The sequence below is a fragment of the Monopterus albus genome, unplaced genomic scaffold (assembly GCF_001952655.1).
Source record: "Monopterus albus unplaced genomic scaffold, M_albus_1.0 scaffold5.1, whole genome shotgun sequence".
NCBI classification, from domain to species: Eukaryota; Metazoa; Chordata; class Actinopteri; order Synbranchiformes; family Synbranchidae; genus Monopterus; species Monopterus albus.
Window position 1 is genome coordinate 2,392,068 of NW_018127885.1, and position 27,906 is coordinate 2,419,973.

The 27,906-nt window shown below is 41.3% G+C and overlaps 1 protein-coding gene across 1 annotated transcript; it reads left to right on the forward strand.

The window, feature by feature from the left end:
* Positions 1-56: 56 nt before the first annotated feature.
* slco3a1a (solute carrier organic anion transporter family member 3A1a) lies at positions 57-27,845 on the forward strand. The gene is made up of 10 exons (XM_020613945.1): positions 57-753; positions 5,219-5,672; positions 20,962-21,060; positions 21,148-21,420; positions 22,273-22,437; positions 22,524-22,722; positions 24,259-24,427; positions 25,003-25,175; positions 25,302-25,366; positions 26,071-27,845. Exons 1-10 carry the CDS (start codon positions 592-594, stop codon positions 26,421-26,423), a joined length of 2,112 nt encoding a protein of 703 aa, XP_020469601.1. The 5' UTR covers positions 57-591; the 3' UTR covers positions 26,424-27,845.
* Positions 27,846-27,906: the final 61 nt, after the last annotated feature.

Here is a 27,906-nt window from a genome sequence, read left to right on the forward strand (position 1 = left end):
ACACACACACACACGGGGCCCCACAGGACTACTGTAGTGATTTTTCAAGTCAGAGGCAACTTGAGCAGACTTGTGATGCTGCTACACAGCGCCTCTAGGGCCGTGCACGCGTCTACACAAGAGGAGAGAAAGCGAGAGAGAGGTGGGAGCTCAGAAACAGAGCGCACTCGTTGTACGTGGAGTACCATGACAGCCCGGAGTGGCGGCAGGAGTTAGAAGAGACGTAAAAGACTGAGTGTTAAACCTTCAGCTGCAGCGGAAACCCGGAAAACACCACGACGGAAACATGCTGTTTGACAGAGATTCACGTGTGCATTTGCAAACACCGTCAGGGAGTTCACACGTTCCTGTGCGTCGAGAAAGAGGCGATGTTTAGGCGCAGGCGAGCAGCAGAGCCCTACGGAGTGTGGATGTGTGTTTCCTAGCCTGTCAAATGAACGAGGACAAATTTCTGAATCAGGAGACAAAACGACCGGGAGCGCCGCGAATGTAGTCTCTAAAGGACAGCGACACACTGCGCCTGCCAGTGTCTCCCCGCGGCCATCCTATTGTGTGCTTGGGTCCTCGCGGTGCTGTGTGGCTAAAAAGTATATGAAGATGCAGGTGAAGCAGCAAGGGGACTCGGACCGGAGCAGCGGCGACATGGAAGTAAACAGTCTCCGCAAAAATCCTTCGTGCTTCTCGAATATCAAGATATTCTTGATAGCGGAATGTGCCCTGATGTTGGCGCAGGGCACCGTCGGAGCATACCTGGTGAGTGCAACACAACCCCAGCTCATATAGCAGGACTCAGAGACTGACCTCTCTTGTTGGTGTAAACTGGGAGACCCTACTGATGTAGGTCACACTTGGGTCATCCCAGCCTGGGCTTTGCCTGCGCGCGTCGGACTAAATAACGCGCAGCAGAAAGGTTAGGTCAGATGAAAACTCCAGCTCAGTGAAGTACAACCTGCAGGACACATTTCATGCTATTCAGCTGTCCCTGGTTTGTTATTATTGTGAGAAAATATTTATATGCCTTTATATTTCATTTTTCTTTACTATATCACAACTTAAATTGAGCCTGTTTCTAATCAGCCATACAGCCAATAACTACAGAGTTACCTGAACGCTCCCGCTAGAATTATTAGGAAATGTTTTATTATATTTAGGGAGGCACTTGGCTGATTTTACCCAAAATGTCATTCAAGGTCAGAGATCTCCCCTCCCATCCTTCTTATTTCCTATTTATTGGGCTTTACTCACTTTCACTTTTACTGTTACCCACACTAATGACAAAGATGACTGGGGTGACAAATACGGTTCTTTGTACTTATAACACCTTAAAATGCGTACTTTTACTGGCATTTTGCAATGAAAACGCCCAAACGCAGACAGATTTCAAAGCATGCAGAGACTCTGATATAGATTTTGTGGGCCACGGCTCCCTGGAGAGCCCCGAAATGTTCCTCAGCGCGTCCTGGAGGAGCTCCGGAGCCTCAGGCAGCCACTGTGATCACATAGTTTCGATATTAGAGATGTTTTTCCCCTAGAATCGTAACAATGCTTACTCACCCTTAATAGACTAAACCCTAAATGCCTTTACCATGTATGGAGTGGAACATCTTATCTTCTTTGTGAGCGGACCTGCTGAGCATCAGGCGTCCTGCAGCTCAGGGCAGCGCTGAAACTCACAGTCAGGATGATTTCCTAAAGAGGATGTTCTTGCTCTTTATTGTTTGTTTTTGATAAATGTGGCATCACACTTGTTCTGCTTTTTATGGCACATTAGCTTTGGACACCTGTTCACACAGTCTGAACAATAGACCAGAGGTAGGGGTTGGAACCATTTACCTATACAAATGCATGTGGTTCTATGGCCTGCTTCCTCATCACCACAGAGCTCATTTACATGGGCAGGGCTTTAGGTACATGGTTTACTGACATTAGGTGAGCTCATGCCCTGCTCATTTACATGGGCAGGGCTCTAGGTACATGGTTTACTGACATTAGGTGAGCTCATGCCCTGCTCATTTACATGGGCAGGGCATTAGGTACCTGGTTCACTGACATCATGTGAGCTCATCTCCAAATAGTAATCTCTGATTGGATGATAGGACTTAAAAAGTGAACTGGTAGCAAAGGGACAAAACTCAGCTATCAGGTATACAAGACACTTGTGCTGTGTGTCCTGATTTAGCAGCCTGCAACTGAACAGGAATCAACCTGCAGATACCACAGAACTCCTGATTTGACTATGATGTCATCACTGGCTGATTGATAATGAAAATAAACATTTTCATAATCATACACATTTTAATAAGCCCTAGTACTAACAGAAGGTGTAAGGAGAGAACAGTTTTAATCCATCTGTTACAACCAACACACTGAATTACTGACATTGTTAAATAGTGGTATGTAAAGGTGAAATGAGGACATTACTCAGCTTGTTCAGTCAACAAAACATTAATCGGCAACTGGTGTCAGGTCCGCTCGGCGCGACCTGTCTCTCTTCCGCCTTTCTCTCCTCTGCTCTCTTGATCTTGCAGGATCTGCACCTCAGCTGTGTGGCATTCAATAATTAGCGACTCGTTTGTCGGTGCGCATAGCTGGGGTGCATCCCGATGATTACCTACTTCCTTATTTATACTTCTAGCAGACGTTCCGTCATCGCATTAACTTGCATACCCCGTAAAAGACCTAGACTTATTTTCGTGGTATGTATTGTACGTCATTGTGTTATCCACGCTGACAGTTCCTGTGCTGTGGATCTCTTTGTGTTTTGTCCATGTGGTTAGCTGGACATTCTTTTTGTTATCCACGCTGACAGTTCCTGTGCTGTGGATTTCCTTTTTCGTTCGCCAGTCCTCCTAGTCAGTTTGTCTATTCACCTGTCCGTCCTGTTCCTCCCTCTCCTGGTTTCTGCTGTTAGCCTGTCTGCTCCCCTGGTCGTCCTGGTCTCCACCATCTCTGCCCTACTTTGCTGGTTTCTGTACATGGACTATGATACGTTGTTACTGTGCATTTCCCACCATTAAACCACCTTTTTACTTGCACCTGGGTCGGCAATCTTGAGTCCTATCTCAGTTCTCCCTCACCCTCCTGGTGAGTGGGACTAAACCATAACACCTGGTCTTAGTCATTGTTTTTTATGGCAAAACTGAAAACAGCCCAGCTTCTCAAATGATAAGTTTCACCACTTCTGGTATTTTATAGACAAAGTCATTAATTAATCATGGAAATAACTGTTATTGGGATTCTGGGTTTTGCAGGAACAATCTGAAGTTGTGAGTGTTAACTTGCCTTCACAAATAGCCTTCACCATTTCAGCCCTTTCACATCAGTGCTAAACCTTAATGGGCTGAGGTGAATGTCAACACTGAGCGGTGTTTTTCTGCCTGCTGATACTATGGACCCTGTCAGTACATCTTGAAAGGTTGCGATTCCTTTTGCTCAGACAAGACTTCCGTTACTATAGGTATCCAGGCAGAATGTGGCTGTGACCACTAACAGGTATACAATCCACTTGGTTTTTCCTATATAACTTATCCTGGCTTTAGTTCTCCTCGAAGGCTGCCTGTTCCAGACATGTTGATAAGCTTAACTCATCCAGAGTGTTTCTACTGCAGAAGCTGTCAGGCAGACCCACTTACTCAGGTCTCCCATAACTGGATGGGATCTGTCTGGACTGGATGAGGCCTTCACTCCTTCCACTATACTTTACTACAGTGTTGCTGTCTGTGCAGAGCTAAAGCCACAATGCCAACTGGTTGTTTGGGCTTGGCATTGTTTCCAAGAACAGAATGAAACGACATTGCCATCAAATCCCAGCTGGAGCAGAGCCAGCCAGGCGTAAATGCAGTCGGTCCAGTGTGTCCACATTTGTGAGGAAGATGCGCCCAAGGGGCAGAAACAACATGACTCATTCTGAAGTTTTCCATCCACTCAACTTCACCGAAGGACTCCAGCACAAACCGCTCCCACTAATCATTGTCCCATGTTTTCATCTGTAGTGAAGGAGTCACTGCAGTCAGAGCAGCTGGAAGAACAACCGTCTTTCACTTCTGACTCCTAAAAGTCACAGAAGACATCGTTTTTCAAACTTCACAAACAAAGCAAACAGGCTGTATAATGTATAACTTAATATCTGCTCACCTGTAGCGCATCAACTGTAGTCTTAAATGCTATAAAGAAAATTTGAGCCCCAAAGCTCACTTATGTGTTTAAACAACTTCTGCTCCAATATACTGCACGTAGATGGACTGTGTACATTACATTCGCATAATTGTGTATTTAATAGAAATCATTTTCAACAGTAAACTCTAAAATTGATTTATCTTGCCATGAAATCACGTTTTTGAGAAAGGGATGCTTGTGATGCCATGATTTTTTTTTATTTTTTTTTTTGGAGCTCAGTCAGACCTCTCTTAACAGAAACAGTTGGGGAAATGTTAATGCCCTTTCAAGTGCAGTTTGGCACAAATCTGAAAATAGCTTAATAACCGTTCAAATGTGACACTGAGTCACATGAAACGGAGAGACTGTTCCCACATATCACAAGCAAACACATCTGTGCTCTGCTTCATCTCAGATTCATTAGAGAAACACTTTACTTTGAAACATTGTGATGGAACTTTAGTGTCTAACAAAACATACTGTATATGCTCATTGTCTTTGTATATCCTGAAAATAAACATGGCCTTAGAGTTCACTGACCTGTGAATCACATCTGACAGACTGCAGACTTTGAAGTTACTGGTAGACTCATGTCTGAATGACAGCTGGTTAAAGAGAGAGAAGCTTGTGACAAACCGTTCTAACCAAAGGCATGGAAGTAATTGTTGCTGTGTCTGACTAACCAGAAACAGAAGCCTGTTAGCATGGAGGAGCCACACTGAGCAGCTTGTTATGCAGGATATTCCAATGGAAAGACACATTTTAACACAGCATGAGTGATGAAAACACACATGGTTTCTCCTAATATGCAAATGTGTTAGATGGAGCTGACAGATGTGTCAGCAGTGGTGGCATGTCACAAGTCAAGCAATGGGTATCATTCATTTTTAAATCACTTTTTGTGAGGGAAGACCTGCTAGCTACAGTACTGCCACTACCACTGTATAAAAGATGCATGCTAACTCAGGGGTTGTAGAGTTATACCATATTTTTGCTCCATTCAGCTCCATTCAGCATCATTCCCATAATCCTTGTTTGATTTGTGCTCTGTGGCTGTTTTCAGTTGAGTGTGCTGACCACCCTGGAGCGACGGTTCAACCTGCAAAGCGCTGACGTTGGAGTGATAGCCAGCAGCTTTGAAATAGGCAACCTGGCATTGATCCTGTTTGTCAGCTACTTTGGGGCTAAAGCGCACCGGCCCCGCCTGATAGGCTGTGGGGGCATTGTCATGGCACTTGGCGCCCTTCTCTCAGCTCTCCCAGAGTTTCTAACAAATCAGTATGAGATTGGGGAAACGTGGAGGACTGATGTGGGTCGGGATGTTTGCGCCAACACCAGCAGCAGGGACCAACATGCTGAGGACACTGTATGCGCCAACAAGCCGAACACCAACATGATGTACCTGCTGCTGATCGGAGCCCAGGTCCTGCTGGGGATTGGAGCCACGCCGGTGCAGCCTCTAGGGGTGTCCTACATCGATGATCATGTGAAGAAGAAAGACTCCTCACTCTATATAGGTGAGCTATCTTCTTAAAACTGTATTTAACTTGGCAGCACTCAGAGTGCACAAAACTCCACCAAGGCAACTCATTGTCCCCATATTGTCATTACACCTAAAATCAATATTCCCATGATAGTTTGACACTCATAATGTGATTACACCTAACCTGTTGGAAAAAAAGGTTAAAAAAAAAACAAAAGTCTGGTTTCCAAAGGCCACTAGGAAGGAAGGTTTGAGATCAGCAGTGCTTAGGGAAACAGTGGAAATTAGTAATCTACTGCAGCACACTCACTTTCCACAGCAAGTAAGAATGGTACAGAGGAAAGTCAACCATGAATGTGTTTGTTCATTGCCACTGATGTTTGTGTGGTTTGAGCCAAGGCATATATTGTTCGTGTGCTCGTCTGCTGCGCACGTCGCCGTTTGTTCCAAACACAGGCCTGTTCACTTGAGCACCAGGTGAGGACATCTGGGAGCTTTTCAATCGCTGTTACAGCTGTTTCACTGGCAAAGAGGCCTGATGTGGGTTGAGAGTCTCTGCTTCACTGTCCTCTCTCAAAAGCACGACGCTGCTGATGTGCCTCTTCCAGGTTTAACTGTGCATTCAAAATGCTTTCTGTGCAAAACACATTAGCTGTTAAGGAATAAGGGTTTGCTGTGATGTGTATATTTTGCTGTGTTACTCTAATACTTTTCTTATTAAGCCATGGTGGATTTTCAGTTCCGTAGCTTTTGCTGTGTGCAATCTTCTGTATATCCAATGTTTTGCAGGCAGAACCAGCCAGTGAGATATTGTTACTCTGCTAACAGATGTTGGCTCCTAGCTCCTGCTACCTATTTACCATACAGACATGCTGTCACTCTTTGAATCTAATTGTTGGCAAGAACTGTTTCCCCAAAAGGTTTTGTGTTAAGTTAAAAATTGTAACTTTCAGAGACTAATGTTCCTGCATGGTGCCAATCAGAAGAGCAGAGAAGTTCCCTGTGAACCATGGCCGCCAATATGTGTAATAGTATGTCTTTGTTTTGACTCTGACTTGCCTGTAATTTGTTGGACAGACTGCCACATCAGCCTTTTACAGTAGATGAGATGTGTCTGCATGGTGTGTGTTGTTTGTTATCAGCGTGGAGCAGAGACAATGAGAGCCTGAATGGAGGATGAGTTCAGGCTGGCACATGCCCTTTCTGATACATTCACGCAGCAGCGTGCTGTGTCGCTGCCTTCTGTCAGTCAAAATACTGATGCGACCTGTGAACAAAGACAGCAGTGTGCACTCTGTGATCTCAGGTCCAAAGCTGATCCTCTTTATCACAGTTTGCTGTGTTTAACATGAAAGTGAACATGAGTTCCTTGAGGTGCTGTTTGAAACAATGAAGAAAAAAACAGTAGGCACATTTTGGCATGACCATAGTGGCTTGTTAGCAGTTTACATTGGGAAGTGGACTGTGAGTGATTGAACTTTGGCAGGTGTAGGAGGGAGCAATTTGGGTCTGTCGTGCTATGATAAGCTGTATAGAGGGCTGCAGGAAAAACAAGCAGTGAGCAGCGAGGAACAATGTGGTATTTAGTCGCGCTCAGCTGATTGTCCTAATCCTTTTGCTGCAGGCGCGTCATGTGCCCCCAACTGCATGAATGGAGTCGATTGTCTGAAATTCTGTGACATTTCTTTTCACACGCTGATAGTGTATTTAATCGGTTTGTCAAGTTCTCATTATTATAGTGGTGGCGACAAAGTTTTGAAACACTGTCATTGCCAAATATTTGCTTATTTCCTGTGGGGTTTGTACAAGTTTCGTAGGCTTTGGTCTTATGTTTCATTTTTTACTGTCTGTAAACACATCACTGTATACTGTAAGTCCCATAATATTAAAAAGTTAACAACACAAAATTATCTATTTTAGAATAAGATAAATGTAGATAAATGAAAGTTAATCAGTCTATTGTCTCTCTCAGGCTATTTTGCCTCTGCAGAGAGGTTTGGGGTGCAATTTAGGAGTGGGGTAAGAGGCACTTAGACAGAAAATAACAGCTTTTGAAACTGAGACCAGAAACCTTAACCTGAAATGTGTCTCGCAGCACAACTAACAGGTGTCTGTCCCGTATGAACACATAATGTATAACATTTCTGATCCCCCTGTGTGCTCTAATTTTTACATGCTAAGTCCATGTGGTCTGTACCATGAAGACAACAACTGTTGCCTGTCACTGTTGTCAAAGCATATTTTTGTTTAGTGATACACTGATGTTAAAATTAGAGCCTGAGCTAAATGGAAATGTGAAAAGTGTGCGCCTTCATCAGAGACAGGTCCCGCCCTGTAGGAGCATGGCAGTGCAGTAAAGGCTGAACTAAGAGGCCTGGAGAAGAGCCATAATTACAGAGGGAGATAGGAATGCCAACCAGCCAGCCATGAGGTGGGACTGAGTGGGTCGGGACACACATGCATACCATACAGGCCTCTGAAAAACAACTCCTCCGGAGGCTCTGACTGCCTGCTTTTACCGGTTTCACTGCTGCAGACACTCCTGTTTAAACACCTGTAAAACACACTCAGGCAAAAGTCTGCTGTGACTCTTCAGAGGGTGCCTCTGGTAAAATATGTTCCCTGGGTTTTGTTTGTTTTTTGTTTTTTTTTAGCAGCTTGTGCTGCTACATGGTGCCTGTTCTTCTTAAAAGGACATCTCTAGCAACCAGATTGAAACCATTGTCGCCACATCACATTTTAGCAGTCAGACATTAACATAGATAATTTATGGGGTCATGCTGTTTTGGTTTGTTTCCCATTTCTAGATGTGGGCACTCGTCTCTGACCAAAGGACAGAAATATGACTGGACAAATTGTGTCAACAGGATCTCCATTCCTACTGCTCTGTGACCTTTCACTACCCACTGCTAATTTTGAATGTTCCCACAGGACCCCCAGCTGGGTAAATATACTGTACAGGACACACAGAGAAGGGTTTGGAGCTGATGTTGTGTATCGTACAGCACAATCTCATCCCCGCTGACTTTTCAGGTTTCAGAAGCTTTTAAACAGCCAGATTAGGATTTCATCATTGAACTGTAACATACAGTATGTAGCTTCTGTGTTACAGTACATTACATTATGGTGGAGTTTAAGACAATTTAAGTTTAATTCATGTCATGCCTTTTATGTGAAATCCCACAGATTTATAAATGTGGGTGTCACTTGTTGCGTAATACATATACAGTAGAAAATGTACAGAAAAGGTCTAATGGAGAGTACAACAGCAGCAGTAAGTGACACAGTCTCTCGCTGGTCATTATAAAGAAGTAATTAAAGTAATTGATTATTTATTTCCTCCTAAAGCATACACACTCTATCTGCTATGCAAGCTATACATACCACGTGTTTGTGTTTTAGAAAAATGCCTGCAGCCATGCTAGTAGCTCTATGAGGCTTTACTGTGGCCCTGTGCTGCATTAAGCTAAATGCTAACATCAGCATGCAACAGTGACAGTGACAGTTAGTTTAATGTGTTTACATACTAATATTTGTTAGTGTGAGTTTTGCACCTAGTTTTGCATGTATTTGGTCATAAAGCTTTGGACAAACTCAGATTTTGACTTTTTGGTGATGGTAAATGTAAAGGGATCAACAGACTCATTAGGACTATGAATGTCTGTACAAAACTCTGTGGTAATCAGTAGAGTAGTTGTTCACATATGTCAATCCAGACCAGAGTTGTGGACTTACCAACCACACCCATGCATCTAATGTGGGGAAAAATGACTTCCTTTCAGGAGAAATTTATATTTTATATTTATTTGCTTAATGACAGCACCATATCATTTGAAATGTCACGGGTTTTCTGTGGACATTGTTAGAGAACACCTTTAAATATCCCTAATCAGATTCATTCATTTGGATTTTTCTTTGCACAAAGCAATCATTATGTCACTAACTGTCAGACAGCTGCTATTTACACATTAGAGAGAATGACTTTGACCAATCACATTTGCTTTTTATTGCCATTCTAAGCGTCATTTTGCAGGCTAGCTAATTAGCTTGTCAGCTGTAGCACATGAAACAGCTGAAAAACCTACCTGTCAAGTTTAGTTCAGATGGTTTAAGTTATGGCCCGTGTTCTTCAGAAGCTCTGCTAATTAAACCTGTCTTTGATTTGACAGTGACAGATGATTGTTATTATGTTATGACATGACATTAAGTTTCTATGCCGTCACCTCAGCTGTCAATCAAACGCATACACCAGTCTTCCCATTCAGTTCTGAATGCTAAAGGACAATCCTTTTATAGTCACAGTTTACAGTCACTTTCAAATGAACTCTGACTGGAAAAACATACTGTGATTTTAGGTGGACTTGCTCTTTCTCTCTCTCTTTACTAAAGCAGGGATAACAAAGGAAACAAAAACAAACACAAAGGCCCTTTTTATTCTCAGACCTTAGCACTGTGTTTCACCACAGCTAATGTGTTTTTCTTCAAACTTACATATTTCAGCAAATCTCTAATGCCATAATTCATCATAGTTCTACTTTCGCTCAACATCATATTTAACTTCAGGGTTGTTAGCAAAGCCGATTGCGGTAGTCGGTGACAGAGTTCTCCGGGGGATCCTCGAGAGACTGTCAACGTTCCTGCTAAAATGCTCTGACTCCGAACTGTTGCTGCGGCAGGGCATTTATAAGCTACTTAAACTCTGTACATGTTAATGTCATCCTGGTGGATTAGATTCTAAATAGGTTTTTCCATCCCTGCCATAATCTCCATGCTGGATTTGCCTAGCAACACTAGTTTGTTTCATCTAAACACAATGATCGGCATTGCGGTAAATGTTCATCAGCCAGCCGCTGCTCCCCTATGGGCTTATCTTTCTGCCACGTGTGACGGGATGCTCAGCATTGTGCTGCTGCCACACTATGAGCTGAATGACCCAGAAGCATTTACACTGTGCTACAGGCCCAGACGCAGCGGCCGCCCCCCTGCTCGGTTGCTTTCAGTGTGGTCCTAGAGGGTAGAGAGGGTAGTGAACATGAGATTGTCTTGTACCCACTGGTCAACAACATGCTGCTGCTGTCTCAAAGCTAATCAGTTATTATCCCCAAATACTCAAGGAGTCAGAAGGGAACTGAGCCGGCATAATGCTGAGGAGAGGGAGCGAGCTTTGGTAAATGGGAAGTCTTAGTGATTGATTAGTAACTGCCCCAAATGAAAGCTTCATTACATTTGAGCAGAGGGTTTTGAATCTGCCATCCTTGAATCTAATAAGGTCACCTCTTAGTCTGGCACCATGATGAGGCAAAGCATACAGAGCGCATTTGTCTCCTAGTAATCTTTGTTAGATTTTTCAGTAGCTGTTCTTTGAAGGGCTGTTTGTTTACACATAGATGTCATATGAATCTAGTGGGGTGCAAGCTAATAATGTTAAATTAACCTCAGACGGTTGATTTTTACATGCCCAGACTTCTGGTGTGTATTAGCCTCAAATGGACTCATCATCTGCTGCTCGTCTGAAGCCTGCACTGTGATTATTTCATTGCATGTTTTGCTGTTGTCTGTCCAGTCTTTGTGGTTGGGTTGATGTCTAGCTTTGTGGGATTGGATGTAAGTTTTCACTAAATAACCCATTTTATTTTGACAGCATACAGGAAAGCAGCTGATCATATGAGTTTGTTTACATTTAAAGTGATCCATGAAGCAAAGACACCAACAGATCACTTTGTTTTTAACATCATACACATACTCTTCTCGTAGATGTTGGCTGGTTTTATTTTTTATATGTTTTATAGTTTGTAAATTAAAAGAAGGATAATTAGAGAAGCCGTTTTTTATACTTATAAACTACTACCTAGCGCAGTTAAAGCTAATTAGGGTAAATGCTGAAACACTTACTGTATCTAGTTAATCGATTAGTCGGTTCAAAGAAAATTACATGGCAACAGTTTTAATAAGCTCATTTATCAATTAAAAAATAAATAAATATATTGATTTTAGCTGTTTTGGATGCTTGGAAAACGAGCATTTTTAAGATGCTGCCTTGGGCTTTCAAAAACATGGACCTTTTCCCATTATTTTATTATTTTAATAGCAAAACAATCATATTCATGAAGATAACTTTTAAAGGCTTAAAACAGTTACCCTTTATTTTTGTGAAAGAGTCTAGCTTGCATTAAAATATCACTCCAACACTACAAACCATTCTAAAGTATATTTGTCATACCAACCCCAGCACTACACATCTGGAGAGATTGACCCCTTAAAGATCATTTTCACCAAGTTCTCCTGATAATGAAGAACACCTTTTCTGCCCTAATGGATCTTTCACCCCTCAAGTGGGAGTTTGGAAGCCAGTAAATAGGTCAGACCTCTTTGTGAAATGGATCAGTGTTGGATAACAGATACAGCATAAGACCATCAGGCTGTATCATACAATCAGTGGCTGTAGCTGGTATTTTGGCCTGAATATGCTTCTGGCATCTTTTCTTCTCCATCATGAATCCCTGTGGCCCCATGCAGCCTTCTCAAGGCAATCTGGGTCAGGCCCTGACACTGCTGATTAACAAGGGGATTTTTTTTGTCAGCCATTGAGAGAGGAGCATGGAGATAAGAGATAGGAGGGGACAAATCATAAACACAGCAGCAACAGTATTTTGTTGCCACAAAAATGGCAGGTTGTTTGGTTTTCTTTCTTATATTGAATTAAGATTCTCAGTCCTTCCTCTGCTCCCGCTGTGGAGGATGCAGCTGCCGCGTCTGATCTTCACACAGACGGAGACACAGGGTGGTGGTCAGCTCCTGTCTTGATCTCGCCATACGCTTTTCTGCCCATCTGAAAAATAACGAGTTGAGTGTATGGCAAGTCCCGACAAGGACTTTGCTCAGGAAATACAGATTGTTACTATGCTTGTGGCTTTACCACAAATCCCAAACCTTATTGATTGAATGGTGTGTAAGTGGTTGCTCTGCTCCAAGGATTACGCCGAAGCATGTTCAGCTCTTAATCCCCATATCACTGATGGCAGCAAGTGGGGGATAACCATACCTAATTAAATGGACTCTGATCAATAGGTGGGCAGGGATTATAATTAACTGTTTGATTTACTCAGTGGGCAAACAGAAGTGACTCTGTTTCTCTCTGGCCTCATTCTAATCCAACTAAGTTATGATTAGCTTGGTAGCAGTTGAGTCAAAGGTAGTTTCTTGCACCATGCAGCAATGTTAAACAAATTTTCAGGCTTATTTATTTATTGTTGTTGCTGTATAATATGAATGCTCAGTTTTTGGTCGATGGCTCCGTGAGGCTGGGAGATCATTCACTAAGATTATTAGTGAACCTTTAGTGATTATTGTGATGGTACTGTACAACCATGTTGTCTTTATGTGACAAGTTTAGTCTCATGTAATATGTGACAGTGGATAGCTTTGGATTTTGATAGCTAAAATACTTAAACTGTCCAACCTGTGAGGGTCATATTGAATATTTTAACATTTTTTTATTGGGCAAAGAGCTGTGTAGACCTACTAAACAGGCTGATCAGTGCAGCAGTTTGTGGATAAGCATTTAAGGCCAGGAGAGGGCAGATTTAAAATCTGTGGCACTGCTGTGAGCATGACACCTGCTATTCATTTGAGACATCACCAGTGTTAAAAGTGAGGAAGAAGAGGGTTTTTCTAAATCGCATCTCTCTTTTTGGGAGAGGAGAATGTGAGGGACATTTACAGGCTGTTCAGGCCTTTCATTCAGCTATTGAATGAAATGAGAGCCAATTTGGCTGGCAGAAGACTACGTGACTGCAGTTCATAAATATGTTTGTTTATTAAAATTCAGTATCAGTAAATTTAAACTTTCTCCTACGCTCCATTTCAGTCCACATTCATCAGGTCCTCGTACATGGAAATGCATTCCTATTAGCGCCGCTGCGGCTGTGCTCATTTACATCATTAGTGGTGGCAAATAAGCCACTAAATTAAAACATTGTAATGCAGTATTTTGTAACCGGTTTTGTAAATATCCCTCAGTATGATGAGTGGATTTGATACTGGAATAGGACTTGATCATTTGCTGCACAGCGCAGTTCGCTGCATTCAGCCATATCACCCAGCATTATTGGTCTTTCTCACTTCTCAGAACACCTCCCACATTTGGCCTGCTCAATTGATTCTCCTCTTCCTCAGGATGCAGCACAATTAGAGCTCTCTTGTAATTGCTGGCAAACATGGTGTTGTACACTTGACTGTACATTGTGTGCCTGCTTCTCACATGTTTGTGAAGAAAGGGGGAAAACAGTCTGTTGGCAACTCTGTCTAGAAAATTAGGCCAAACCACCTGCTGAAGAAGCTGTTACCAGCAGCTGTCAAACAGTCCCAAACCTCTCTGTGCTCCTCGTCTTCAATAGGGCAGCTGTAGCTCTCCAGTGGAGAGACAAATACGCTCTGGTACTGTGCCCTTTCTCCTCCATGCCTTCATTCTACCACCTGACTGCCTGATAGCGAAGACTGTGTGTGACTCTGTCTGAGCTCTAAGCAAACATCAGGATTACAAATTGATCACTGGAGCAGGGCAGAATGACAGGGCTCTGCGTCTCTGTGTGTGTCTCTCTTTACTTTGCTGACCTGCCGTTGACCGGGTTGGCAGTCTGTCCAAGTCCTCCGTGCTTCCAGCATCACGTCAGTGTTTGAAAACATGCCCAGTGTGTTTATGTAATCTTATGGCACAGGAAGACCGTCATTATTACTGTAACAACAGTCGAAGCTTGCATTACCCTAATATTTGAAAATTATTGAACAGAAGACCTGGGAACCGTGCAGTTTACTGTGTGTTGCTATAAATGAAGATTCATTCATTAATTAGGATTATAGATTTAAATCTGTAGGACATGAAAACACATGAATTCCAGTTAAAGCAAACTAATACTGATGCCATTTAGGTTAACGGGGGCTTTTACTGCTTCCTGGAATAGGAGTGTGATGACACAAGGTTAATTGGATTCAACGATTAAGTTTCTGCATGTAAGGTTAAAGTAAAGCCGAATGGCACTGACCAACACGAGAAAAGAAACTGATTACAGGTAGACATACAGTGGCTTCAGAGTGCATTCAGGCCCTTATGCTTTTTGCACATTTTTAGTTTTGTCTCTTATTCTTTTACAGTGTTTTCAATCAGTCATTCCCACTTTTAATTTTGATCACATCCATTTTTTGACTTTGCCTTTTCCCTATTTTTCTTATCCGGATATAGTATTTCTTTCTGAGGAGACGGGTTTTTTAGCTGTATTTCCATGACAGGGCTTCACTGTTTCTGCTCTGCCTTGTATCTAATAAAACTCTTTTTCTTTCTCCCCATCCTGCTGCGATGGGTTTTACTCTCATCCAAAGACTCATTCATGGATTATCAATATAGTTAATGATTTCTTTTGTGTGTGTCAGTTATTTAATTTATCTTTTCAGCTCTAATAAACTGTTTTTGTTTTACTTTTGTAGTTTAATGTATTGAATGTGCTGTATACAGTTTTATCTGTTTTTGGTTTTCAGAAATGTTTCATGGTCTTTAATGTGCCTCAGAGTATGAGAGCATTATCATCTGTCTGAAAAGATTGGTAATAAATATGTAAAATACTGGTGCAGCATTAAATGTTACTTGAAGTGGCATTTCCCCAAACCTTATTTATAGCAATAACAGGCTTGATGTGCCTGATATTAGGATGTCAAGCAGTGGAGATGCAGGCATCTGCGTAAAGCAGTGCTGTGTTTTGTGCTTAATTACAGAAGGTGATGTAGTAAAATACAGACTGCCTGTACAGTAGGCTCAGTGAAAACCACCATGTTGTGCTGCTGCACAAGCCTGTTAAAATAGGCCCCTGATATGAGGTACAGTAGTGAGGCCTTTAGCGAGGCCTGGCGTTGACCTCCCATTACCTCTCGGACACTTGGGTTGAGCCAGAACTGGGCTTAACGTGACAGGGTGTTGAGAGCTGCTGATTAGCTACAGTCTGGAGGACAGGGATGGGCACTGCTCATCCTCAGGGTTAAAATGCTCATAGTTTTCAATGTGTTCATTGAAATAGTAACCATATGTCCATAGGTCTTTCAAACAGTGGTTTCACTGTTTGAAAGACCTGTCTGCTCCATTGTGAGTTAGAAGGTTACCGGAGGTAAAGTTGCTGTTTTGATATCAGATCACAGCTGAGTATGTTTCAAACATTGCATGTTTTGGCATAAGTGGAAGTTCAAGCGGGATGATGCTGATGAAACATATGGAAATGGAAGTTCAAGCGGGATGATGCTGATGTAATGAAATTTGAATATGATACTTTAACTTCTGGCTTGTCATTTAGGTCCTGGCTGTGCAGAGTCGACAGGGTTGCTATAGAGTATAGCTGACAACTCATTAATTGAATGTGCAATGGTGCACACACTTAACCTATAGGATTTTAAAGAGTGAAAGCTGCTGTGTAATGCTGTTAGTACTTACTTATGGATCACTGGCAGATTTGATAGCCATTATTCTTCTCTGTACCTCATCAAAATAGACAGATGACTTTTGCATGACTTTTACCAGAGGACAAGTTGCTGTTTTGATATTGGATCACAACTGAGTATGTTTCAGATGTTGCATGTTTTGGCATAGCAACCGCTATCCGCATAAATTGTTGTCCTATTCCAGTCATGCTTGACATTCAGATTTGGTGTCATGCTGAATGTTCACAGAATCGTTTTTGATCTGAGTAAAGGGATTTGTCAAGCCCAGTTTAATGCATTTTGTGTCAGCAGCTGTTTTGTTGTTCGCAGGTTCGCATCTTATCTGTCAACCTTAAGTCAGAGCCACCGAGTCTGCAGAGTGTCGGTAGTGTTGTCACTGATAAGGTAGCAGTGGTGAGATAAAAAGGGAAGTGGTGCTTTAGGTGGATGTTTTTGAAAAATGTAAGATACACATTTTGTCACTTCCCTTTAAAGTGCCGGAAGACTTTGAGATTGAGATCAGATATAGCAGTGAAAAAAAGCACAAGAAAAAAACGAGAAGAGGTAAAACTTTACAGAGGCAGACCAAGCAGAAAGAATACCCAATGCAGTCCCTAATTATTAAGAGTTTTAGTTCATTCATAAAATTTTTCTGACTTGGTACTGGCAACATGATCACTATGATGACTGATAGCAGATAACATCCAGGGGATTACTGAGTCACACTGTGCTCCCTTTTAATCTCAACCCCTTGACTTGGATCGTCTAAAGCTGCTAAACTTTACAACTGGTTGCATTTTAAATGCCTGTTATTTTTGTGGAGGACATCAAGGATCCTATATTTTAACTAAACCACAAGTCCTGCACGTGGAATGTTGATTCTGATGCTCACTTTCACAAAATTTGAAAACAACCCTCTGTGTTCTTAGAATGTGTGGGCCTTTGTAATGAACATTTATATTAAATCAACTTTCCAAATGTAGCTTGTAGGTTACGGGATGTATCTGTGAATCAAGTATCTGGAAAACCACGTGCCTCATGGACAGTATCTTTCCCAGCCTTTTCTGTTGGCTTCTAAACAAATTAGAGAATGACAAAAACGCTACAGCCCAGCTTTGTTATTGAATTACAACTGACATGCTCCCCTGAGAGGATAATTCAGAGGATGCTAAAAGGCTTGGATGAACTACAACATGAACAAATTAGTTTGGTACTTTCCTCAAAAAAAAAGACCACTGGAAGGAAAAAAGGGATTTAAAGACAGTTTGGGAAAACCGTGTATTACAAAGATTACCCGCGACTCTGGGTAAACATGTTTCATTACAGCTTGTACAGTCACAGTCATTTTATTTCTGTCCAGTCACAGTGTGAGTGAATCTGTTATTTAAAAGATTAGGAGAAAGCACTGAGGTGGATGAGGAAAAGAAATGTCTAATAAAAGTAACCAAACTCGTGAGCGGATAAATCCCAATTCCCTCAATCCTTGCGCGATCCTAAAGTTGTTCCGGTCCGCCAACCATTAAGAATGTTAGAAGTTATTATTCATGCTCTGAGGAGCGAGAGGCTGCCTGGAGGAGCCCTAAGTGAGGATACACAAGAGCATCCTTCATGGAAGTTGTTTATGAACCGACACTCCCCTTTAACAGAAATCATTTGGTGATTGGACATCTGACATTTTAGAAACACCTTCACTGTCCTGCTGAGAGTTAGTTGAGAAATTGATGTACATTTACAGTATATGTGTGTATATCATAGGAAGGAAAAACAAAATTAACCCATTTCAGCTGTTTCCTGGCTTACAGTCTTTGTGCTAAGCTAAGATAAGCTAACCAACTACTGGTTATGGCTTCATATTTACCATACTGATATCAGACTGATATCTCAGGTAAATTAAAAAAAAAATCTTGTTTCCTTAACTAAATGTTGAATTGTTCTTTTATGTGTGAAGTTTGGACACAAATAGCTTAGCATAAAGACATCAAGCAAGAGAAACAGCATCTAGTTATTTTACAAGGAGTAACTGTACATACTGGAACCATTTCTTGGGAAACAGTTGGACGCGACCTTTACATTTAACTTTACATTAAGACGCGGAGGAAGTATTTCTCAAAATGTGGACTATTCCCTTAAGCCAAACTGGATAATTTAAGATGGAAGGTTTGTGCCTAGTCCTTTTTGCCATCTTTCCATGTAGCATTTTAAAATAGACTATTATTATTATTGATAATATTTAACATTAAATAGAGTGGGCTCTTGTGGATGAGGGAAACCATGAAGAAAACTGTGATGAATCAATGAGGGACTTCATACTTTGCTTATGTTCATGTTCATACCAGTTTAATCCTCTTGTGCAAGACTTAGCTTGCTGCATGCTTTTTCTACACTGGCTTTAGCCTTAAGACCAAGAAAAAACTACTATAAAAATATTTTTAATAATCTTTCATGAAGACATTGTCACCAACTTCAGAATCTCATGTCCCTCAGTTCTGCTTCAGATGCAGAAGATAAATAAGGAGGCATGGCCTGTCTCAGATGAGTGATCTTTTTCAGTGTCATCATCTCAAAGCGACAGGATTTCTGTAGAAACATTTATCCTCTCAGTAGTCGTGGACGTGTGGGCTAGCTCAGCCGTCATCTCCTGGAAGATGATTTCACTAACTGAATTTCCTCTTTGAGGTTTCCTGTGGAGAAAGCAATTGAGATGTTGTTGCTATGAGAAGGCAACACTCAGTTTCTAAGGAAGCACTCAAAACAGAGTGCACAGGCCTCATTTGCACCACCACAGGCAAATAGGCACATAGCGACCGCAGCTCTCCTTCATGAAACGCTGTTAAACTGCACAGTAAACACTCCCTGATGTCCTGCAGCAACTCTTTCCTGTGTTGCCAAGAACTGTTTATAGGTATGAATCCCTCTGCCTGTGTGTTCGAGGTTGTTAAACACTACTTTCTGAGTTTAATTGTTGTAAACTTTAACTTCGGTTTTGTAGTATTGTTTGCAGACTGTCAGCAGAAGAAATCAGCCTTAACCTGCACTATGCCTTTTTTCAAATAGCAAAATCTTAGAAGCTAACACAAGGAAGAGGGTATAACCTGTTATGCTCTGATGTTTCCTGGACACACCTCTGTGTCTTCATGTCTTCATCACGCCCGTGGTGGTTTGACTGTCAACCACAAAGGCGTTTCAGTTCTATGGAAGAAAAACGTCCCAGTCACACAACATGAAAGGCCCTTTTCTTTGGTTTCACTCATCATCTTGCCTAAAAGAGGCTGTTTATGACTGTTGAGCTGCACCTAATGAATCTGTGAGCCATTTTGTTTTATGACAAATAAACTATGATGTGAATGAGGCTATAGTTATGAGAACGCGTCGACTCCCGTGCTATGTGGGTGGTCAAGGCAGGAAGCAGATTGTGCATTTACTCTCAGCACTAGCAGAGACATACAAAAGTTAGTCATAGTTTCCACACTTGTCTTTTAAATGGCTGCTCGTGGTATTCGAACGTCTTACTGAAGATATTGTACTAATAGCAAGATTCAGGCTGACATGCAGTCAGTGAAGGGGATGTTACCAATGTTGCAGCACAGGAGGAGGAGGCAGCGTCAACAGAGATTATTTCATTTTATTTTGATGGTAATATTAAGCTAGCATTCCCATTCTTCTGAGCAGACAAACTTAGAACAACATCTGGTGTGTTAATGTGTGCAACATACGCCACTCTGCAGCACAGTCTAATAATACAGCAGATCACAGGGCATGCATACAGGGAGAAATGTGTCTCCTAAGTCAAGCTTTGAGTCTTCATTATCTGCTTGCTGTCTGAGACTCTCACCCCATTGACAGCACCCTAATGACGATTTTCAAGCTACACATTTTTATTTATAGCTATGCTCTAGGGCAGACTGGGACAAAACTGGCTTATGTTATCAGGGGTCTTCCTCATAGTCTCTGTTTGGATCTGTTTGTTCAGTGTGTCGCACGGCCAGGGTGAGAGGCCAGAGCCATGTGATCATAGCGAGCAAATCGTGTGTCGCTGCACTTGCCATGTGGTTTTTGTTGGTTTTATCTTGCATGGCAACCAAAATGTTGCCCTGTTTCCTGTCATGCTGAAAACTGGCCTCATAAAAGTAGAGCTGAAATGTGGCCAAAAAAATTCTCTGGTTTCAGCTTCTTACATGTGAGGGGTAGCAGCATTTGTGTGTTCATGTATTTTTAAGTTGAATGTCTTAAGTTTTGGATTGTCGATGGTTGGACAAAGCAAGACTTTTTTACTATTTTTATGGACCTAAAAGTAGCTAAAGTACTAACAAAATCAACAAATTAATCACTAATTAAAATAATTTTAGTTGCTGCCAAAGTGTTACACTGCTTCCACAAATTTGTACAAGGCCTTTCATATAACATCGGCTTGTTGCCCTGCATTCATAACATTTTTTATTTTTAAATGTATTCACAATTCATGATCTCACTGACATTGTGTCATGCTTTAATATGTTCTTAAAATAGAACAAAAACATTTTCCTACCACTGCAGGAAACCTCTTTGTCTCACCAACAAGAGGTATAGTCACAATAGAAACATAACTCAAGCATCTCAGATGTATCTTATGTATCTTTTTGTTTACCAAAAGGGTTCTTATGTCATTGTTCACAAGTCATGACCTCTGCTTCAGAGTGGGGAGAGTGTCCAGTGTGATTACCAACATACAGAGCTTTTCAGTAGCCTGTACATCAGTATCATGTGGAGCACCACTTGCAGTTTTCCCAGCTGTTCTGATTGTTTCATTGTTTTGTCAGTATACATGTATTTCTGACTGGATGAAATTAGACCAAACCAAACAGAGTCGATATTTTTTTTCTATGCAGGAATCGTCTTTTCCACAATGGTGTTTGGGCCGGCCTGTGGCTTCATCCTTGGCTCCCTCTGCACTAAATTCTATGTGGACGCTATCTTCATTGACACCAGTGAGTTTAACATTTCTCCAGCGTTGCATTATTTTATGTGTTTCTCTGTGTATGTGCTGTGCTGACTTCTGCTGCGCTTCTTCACAGCTAAGCTGGGCATCACTCCAGACAACCCACGGTGGATTGGGGCCTGGTGGGCAGGCTTCCTCCTGTGCGGTGCCTTACTCTTTAGCTCAGCAGTCTTGATGTTTGGCTTCCCTCAGTCACTGCCAACCAGGGAGAAAGAGGATGGGGGAGACAGCGAGCAGGCTATGCTTCCTCCCTCTCTCAGTTCAGAGTATGAAACATCAAAGCCCAGCAATGGGGTTGTACGCAACCTCGAGCCTGCCAACAGCCCCACCTGCTGTCAGCAACTCAGGGGTGAGTGTGCAAGATCCAGTGTTTTCATGCAAGGAAAATTTGCATTCATTCATTCATGTGTAAAACATGCAATATACATGGCACATGGTTATTCATTTATATACTTGTCAGGTGTGAATAACACTAAACTTAAAAGTACAAATCAAAGTGGTTAGACCTGCGAGGTTGTGGAAGAAGTATTCAGTTCCTTTAATTCAGTAATAAATAAATAATAATAATAATAAGGTATAATTCCAAAATATAAAAATACTCCTTCACAAGTAGTACATGTAACTTAACGTGCAAAAGTACTATCTTATATTACTATTACTGATGCATCAATAGATGGGCAGCCTTATTATTTTCTACCTGGTGCAGGTTGACATCATTATAACTATTTTTTTATGCTGTTTGGTATTTGTGTGTAAAACCTTTAACTGCAAATGACAGCTGTGAAACAAATGTAGTGGAGCAAAAAATACATTATTTCCTTATGGAGTGGAGTAAGAAGTACTCATGTACCTAAGTACAGGATTTTGAGCAGCTTCAGTACTCACCACTGCAGCTGCTTACAGGTTCTAGAGGTAGAAGGCACTCAGCATAATTAAAATTTGCTGTTGCGTAAGCTACTTGATTAAGCCAAGCTCACTGGAATTAGCACCGATGTATCTGCTTTGCACAATGTAAAAAAAAAAAAAACAGTTTTAGATCTCTGCATTTTATTCATTGAGATTTCATTTGTATATTATTTATATTACTTAATTGCTAAAGCGATGATGAAGTGCCAAAAAAGGCAACAACAGAATCCTGTCAGTCTTGCTAACCAGCATGGAAGGAAATAATGGTTGTCCTTAATTATCATTTCATGATTAGTGATTCCCAAGGTGACCAAGCACCTTCTGTCGAACCCAGTGTTCACCTGCATCATCCTGGCAGCCTGTATGGAGATCGCTGTCGTGGCTGGCTTTGCAGCCTTTCTGGCGAAATACCTCGAGCAGCAATTCAACCTCACCACCACCTCAGCAAACCAACTGCTAGGTCTGTGTCAGTGCATACACATGCGTGGTCACACATGCTTTCCAGTTCCTGTATAATAAACAGATTTTGGGACATTTTCTTTTCAGGTATGACAGCCATTCCATGTGCCTGTCTGGGGATCTTCATGGGTGGTCTGCTGGTGAAAAAGCTGAACCTGTCTGCTCTGGGAGCGATCCGCATGGCCATGCTGGTCAACCTGATCTCGACTGCCTGCTTTGTTTCCTTGCTGTTCCTGGGCTGCGACACGGGTCCCGTCGCAGGAGTGACAGTCGCGTACAACAACAAGTAAGAAAGAAATGTCAGTTTTTGGTTTTTCCAGGCAGTTTTTACCAGTCTGGCTGGAACAACTGTAAGCAGTCATCATGTAAATTTTAGGTGTCGTGTGATGACTGACAAAAGAAAAAAGCAGCTGCTTGAAAAAGTTAGTTTCTCCCCACAGAGTTTTGCTTTTATCATGTAATTAGTGTTTTACCTCACTTGCTCAGTACTGAAATTTGATTTGATAACCTTCATTTTGAATTTGTGACATGTTGAGGTGCTGCTGTTGAAGTGCAACGTAATCACCCTGTCATGAAGTTGACTGTGTTCAAAAACTAATTTCCTGAATAACTGGTCTTTTGACGATCCATGAGTTTCTAGTTTAGCTAGATGTAAGCTGGCCCTGTAGCAACTAACCAGTCACACGCCTACTGCAGCAGAGCAGATGAAATAGTTGAACCGCAGGAGGACATCAGCACAGTTCAGTGTGAAAAACCGTCTTGATTCAACAGAGAAAGCTCGACTCTTGATGACAGCCAATAAAGTACTGATAATGTATAGTTATGTTACTGTATACACCTGGGTCCAGGGGTTCAAAACTTTTCATCTCAATCAGATCAGATCAGATTTGAAAATCCAGCATTTTGTGGTCCAGGATCAGATAAATCAGATGGATTTTGTATGTCAAAACAACTCAAGGTAAAATCACCCTTTTCCAGGTTTAGACTTTTCAGGATTACCAGATCCTGAATATCAGTGTTTTAATCCTACCTATCGCCACCTAGTGGATCTGAAGAACTACCGAGGAAGACAAGACAGTCTAGCAATTCAGAGCCATTTTAATGATAAGAAATAATATTTTCAAGTACATAACACTTACTTAAAATCATAATGGAACAGCAGTAAGAGCTTTTGAAAGTAAATGGAGCAAAATTGATCAAATGTATTATTTAAATTGGTAGATATCATTTAATGAAGATAAATCTGAGTTGGATTACTCAGTGAGAGCTTTCAGTATTCAATAGGTGTTTTTATAATAGAAGTTTTGTACTACATAAAAACTAGAGGTGCAACATTTAGTCGCTTAATCAGTTGGTCAACTGACAAAAAGATCGGTTTGCAACTGTTTTGATTTTACCTGTTTAATCAACAATGAAAATAAGTGTTAGCTGCCCCCTTATCCCAACAATGCTCAGCATAGGACTATCACAGTGTCAGACATCATAGGCATGTGCATTAGGAGGGAGGGAGGGAAGTACATGAAGGGGGAAATAAATCAACTGCCTTTATTTCTTGTTACTTCGCTGCACAAGCAGTATTTCTGTCTGTCCTGTGGTTTAGGCTTTTACTACTTTTCAGTTTGGTAGCCTGAGCTCTACCTGCCACAGAGCAGGTTGGCAGTGCAGTGCAGTTTCCATGGAGATGTTAAAAGTGATCCAGAAACCCATAATATCACTAATAAAGGGCTGAGAGTGCTTCTTCAATGTTGTTTGTGCCTTGTACAGATACAGTTGGTACTTACAGTGGGAAGGGATGCTCAGGCTTTTCTGTCTCTGTGTTCAGAACACTGCAGGTGGGCAAGACACCAGAAGCTCAGTGCATCCGTAACTGCAATTGCTTAACTTCCTCCATCAGCCCGGTCTGCGGCTCCAACAGTATCACCTACCTGTCCGGCTGCTTCGCTGGTTGCGCTGGAACAGGAAGCCCTCAGACCATGTCAAACATCTCTCAGGTCCGTGGTTGTCTTGTGATGGTGACAAGTAACAGTAATCTTAGATAATAAGAATGGATTAACACTCTCTTCAAAAGGATACAGTAGTTATCTATCTGATTGTGCACCAGAAAAACGACCAGTTCAGTTACAGTTGACACAAACCTTTCTTTGAACTTATTATAAATGCTGTGTATTCTGTGGGTTTTAAAGTCTGAGGTACAAAAAAAAGTCTGAGTATATCATAGCTCTGTCATCAGCTGGCATACTCTGGGCAATCAAGTGCTACTGTGGTTCTTCCTAGAGCAGATGCTGACTGCAGATTAATGCCTTCTATATTCAAATCACATGCAGAGAGAACTGCTCTAAGCTCAGCAGCACAAAATATCCCTCTTACTTCTGTCTGACTGGGGCAGTTACAGCAGTAATGTTATGTTTTTTTTTTATAGTGCAGATCATTTAGTTCCACTGTGTTGATTTCCTCCCGAAATGAAAATAGCCTGGGCCAGATATAATATGTTTTCCCTGTAATCTCATTTACTTGTTGTTGTTCAAATGGTTCTCGGATGAACAGTCTCATCTTTTTCTGTTCCCAGAACCTGACAGCATGTGCTTGTATATCTGCCGAGAATGAACTCGCCACAGCTGTTTCAGGAAAATGTCCGATGCCCAGATGCCAGGAGATTTTCCTCATCTTCCTGTGTGTGATCTGTGTCTGCAGCCTCGTCGGAGCCATGGCCCAGACTCCCTCTGTCATCATCCTAATCAGGTATGTTTTGTGGACACAAATGTATGAGTGTGCAGTGACGGGCGTGTCAACAGGTTTGATCACTCACAAAATCCATTAAAATAAAACAGTAATTAATTTCGTTTATTCTGTCTGCTTCTCTTGAAGGACTGTGAGCCCTGAGCTAAAGTCATACGCACTTGGAGTGTTGTTTCTTTTACTACGACTCCTCGGTAAGAGCTGTTAAACAAATTCTTTATCAGATATCGCATTCAGTTTAGATATTGTGGGTCTCATTTGAAGGTTCTGCTACAGTGCCTAAGTGTGTGCTAAGACTGCAAGTGTGTGGAGGTTTACCAAAGTTTACCAAAGTCCCATCACTCGAGCAAATACATGGCTCAGTCAACCTCAAATGCTTTGTTGGTTTTATTTGTTTCCACACTGAGAACAAGTGAATCACATCAACCATACAACATTACAGCTGATGACAGCGAAAAACCAAATGCACATTCAGAAGGTGGGAGGAGTAATAGAATTAAGAAGGGAGGAGTAATAGAATTAAAAAGGGAGGAGTAATAGAATTAAGAAATGACCGTTTTAAGTTTTCATAATTAATTCCATTAATAAGGGGCAAAGCAGTCTAAGGCAGTTTTGCCAAGGCCATTATTTATCTGAAGGAAAACCGGAGTAAACATCCTTGAGATCTAATCTTGTGAGCAGTGGTTTTAAGTTTGAGAAGAGAAGTGATATACAGAACACAAGTATAGTGTTTTGGGTACAGTGTACATACGCACTTATGTCATGCAGTGAAAAGAAACGGGAAAAATAAGTAAAAGAAAAAATGACTGAATGCATGTGACGTAGTTTTTCTTCTCTTTTGAGTTATTTTGTGGAAAACAAAAAGTTTGTGGGCTCAATCACTGTTTCAAATTTCCAGGATTCATCCCTCCTCCTCTAATCTTTGGTGCTGGGATCGACTCTACTTGCCTTTTCTGGAGTTCAGAGTGCGGCAGTAGAGGTGCCTGCCTGCTGTACGACAACGTAGCTTACAGGCATCTGTACGTGAGCCTTGCCATCATCCTCAAGGGTGTTGCCTTCCTCCTCTACACCACCACGTGGTATTGCTTACGCAGGAACTACAAGAAGTACATCATGGGACATGAGGGCCATATGACACAGACTGAGTTTTACCCCTCTCTCACAGAGGGCCCAAAACTAGCTGACCGGACAAAGTTTGTATATAACCTAGAGGACCATGAGTTTTGTGAAAATATGGAGTCCGTTTTATAGTTTGTAATGCAAGAAAAGGACAGTGTGGACATTCGTATTCTCTCAACGGAATATTTTAAGATTTCATTCTTTTTCCTGAAAGGATGAAACGGAGTGTTTTTGATAAAGGTGATCTATTTAAAGTCCTGTCACTCCACATCCTTGTTAAACTAAAGGGTCCATTATAGGTATTTACCTATCAGCGAGGTGTTATCCAGTGTTGCCGTGTGACTTCCTGTCTTGACTTGGTGTTACAGTACTGTCTGGCTCAGTCCTAGCTGGGCACGATGCTAGAACTACAACGACAACTATAGTTGCCATATTGTTTTAGGCCTGTCATGATTCCAGTGGTCTGTGTGAACAATGGCGGGTTCCTTTTGGCCAGTGCACTGTGCGTTCTGTCAGTCTCTCAAAATAAGACTTTGATAATAATAAAAAAGTTTGGCCGGTTCTTCGGTTATTCATATTTAAAAGTTGCCGAGTGTTTACAAACTAATAGTTCATCAGTTAATGCATTTTATTTCAATGCAGGAAGGTTTCTTTTAAAAGGAGAACACAAACACCTTATTGTAGCGGCCTATTAGATGCTTTAACTTTCAAAAAAAATGTAATCCAGTAGCTTTAAATAAGATAGTGTTTCACATCATCATGCACTTTTCAGATACTCGTTCTCTTGGTGGATCTTAGTCACTGTTTCTGATACTGCTTAGACTAGACTGTGAAGTCTTGTCCCCTCAGTGCAAATGTGCAATTCATGTCTGATAGGTTTCACCAGCCTTGTGTCAGACTCCAGGTTTGTTCATTGTAGCAGTTCGTTTCATTTCCATTTTATATCTGCAGAGTTTATTCAGCCCAATATACAGTATGTCTTAATATGTTATCATTCAAATAAGAATATTAATTTCATATATATATATATAAATTACAGTATTTTGCCTTTTGCATTTAGTGGAAGAGCAAAAAAATAACTAAAAAAGAGTAATATTTTGTGTTTTGACATTCAAAAAAGACATTAGGAGTAATATTTTCTTTTCTTAGGCCCAGAAAATTTCATTAGATTGTGTTTAGAAGGACAGTGTACATTATATATACAGTAATGAAAATGTCTCAGATGTATCTGATGTCACACAAGATTTGGGACAAATCATAAAAACAACCTAATATGTCGCATCATTTGGGCAAAAGACACATACAGTCTTTTGTCTTGGGGCTAGAGCTGCCATATTTGGGATAAAGGTGTATGTTACAGGAGTGCAAGGTCAGACAAAGTGAACAACACTGAATTTATTAGTGAACATGGTTTTGAAGAACCCCTTAACGCAGCCCAGCAAGTTGTTCTTCTGATCTCTCTGCAGGCACAGTTTTGACATTGTCCCGTTTCTTAACATTTTTGTATGGCAACATATCATTTATTTTACTCCTGAAATAAATGTTTTTTTCATAAAACAATTTGAGTGTTTTTTCTTTCTTTTACTTACTTTAGAGAGCTGATATGTTTAGTGTT

What these genes read in the sequence shown, in the direction of transcription:
- slco3a1a (XM_020613945.1), top strand. Translation starts at nt 592, where the DNA reads ATGAAGATGCAGGTGAAGCAGCAAGGGGACTCGGACCGGAGCAGCGGC. An exon ending in CTCAGCAAACCAACTGCTAG is followed by an intron (nt 22,438 to 22,523) that starts GTCTGTGTCAGT and finishes TTTTCTTTTCAG; the next exon opens with GTATGACAGCCATTCCATGT. An exon ending in ACAGTCGCGTACAACAACAA is followed by an intron (nt 22,723 to 24,258) that starts GTAAGAAAGAAA and finishes CTCTGTGTTCAG; the next exon opens with AACACTGCAGGTGGGCAAGA.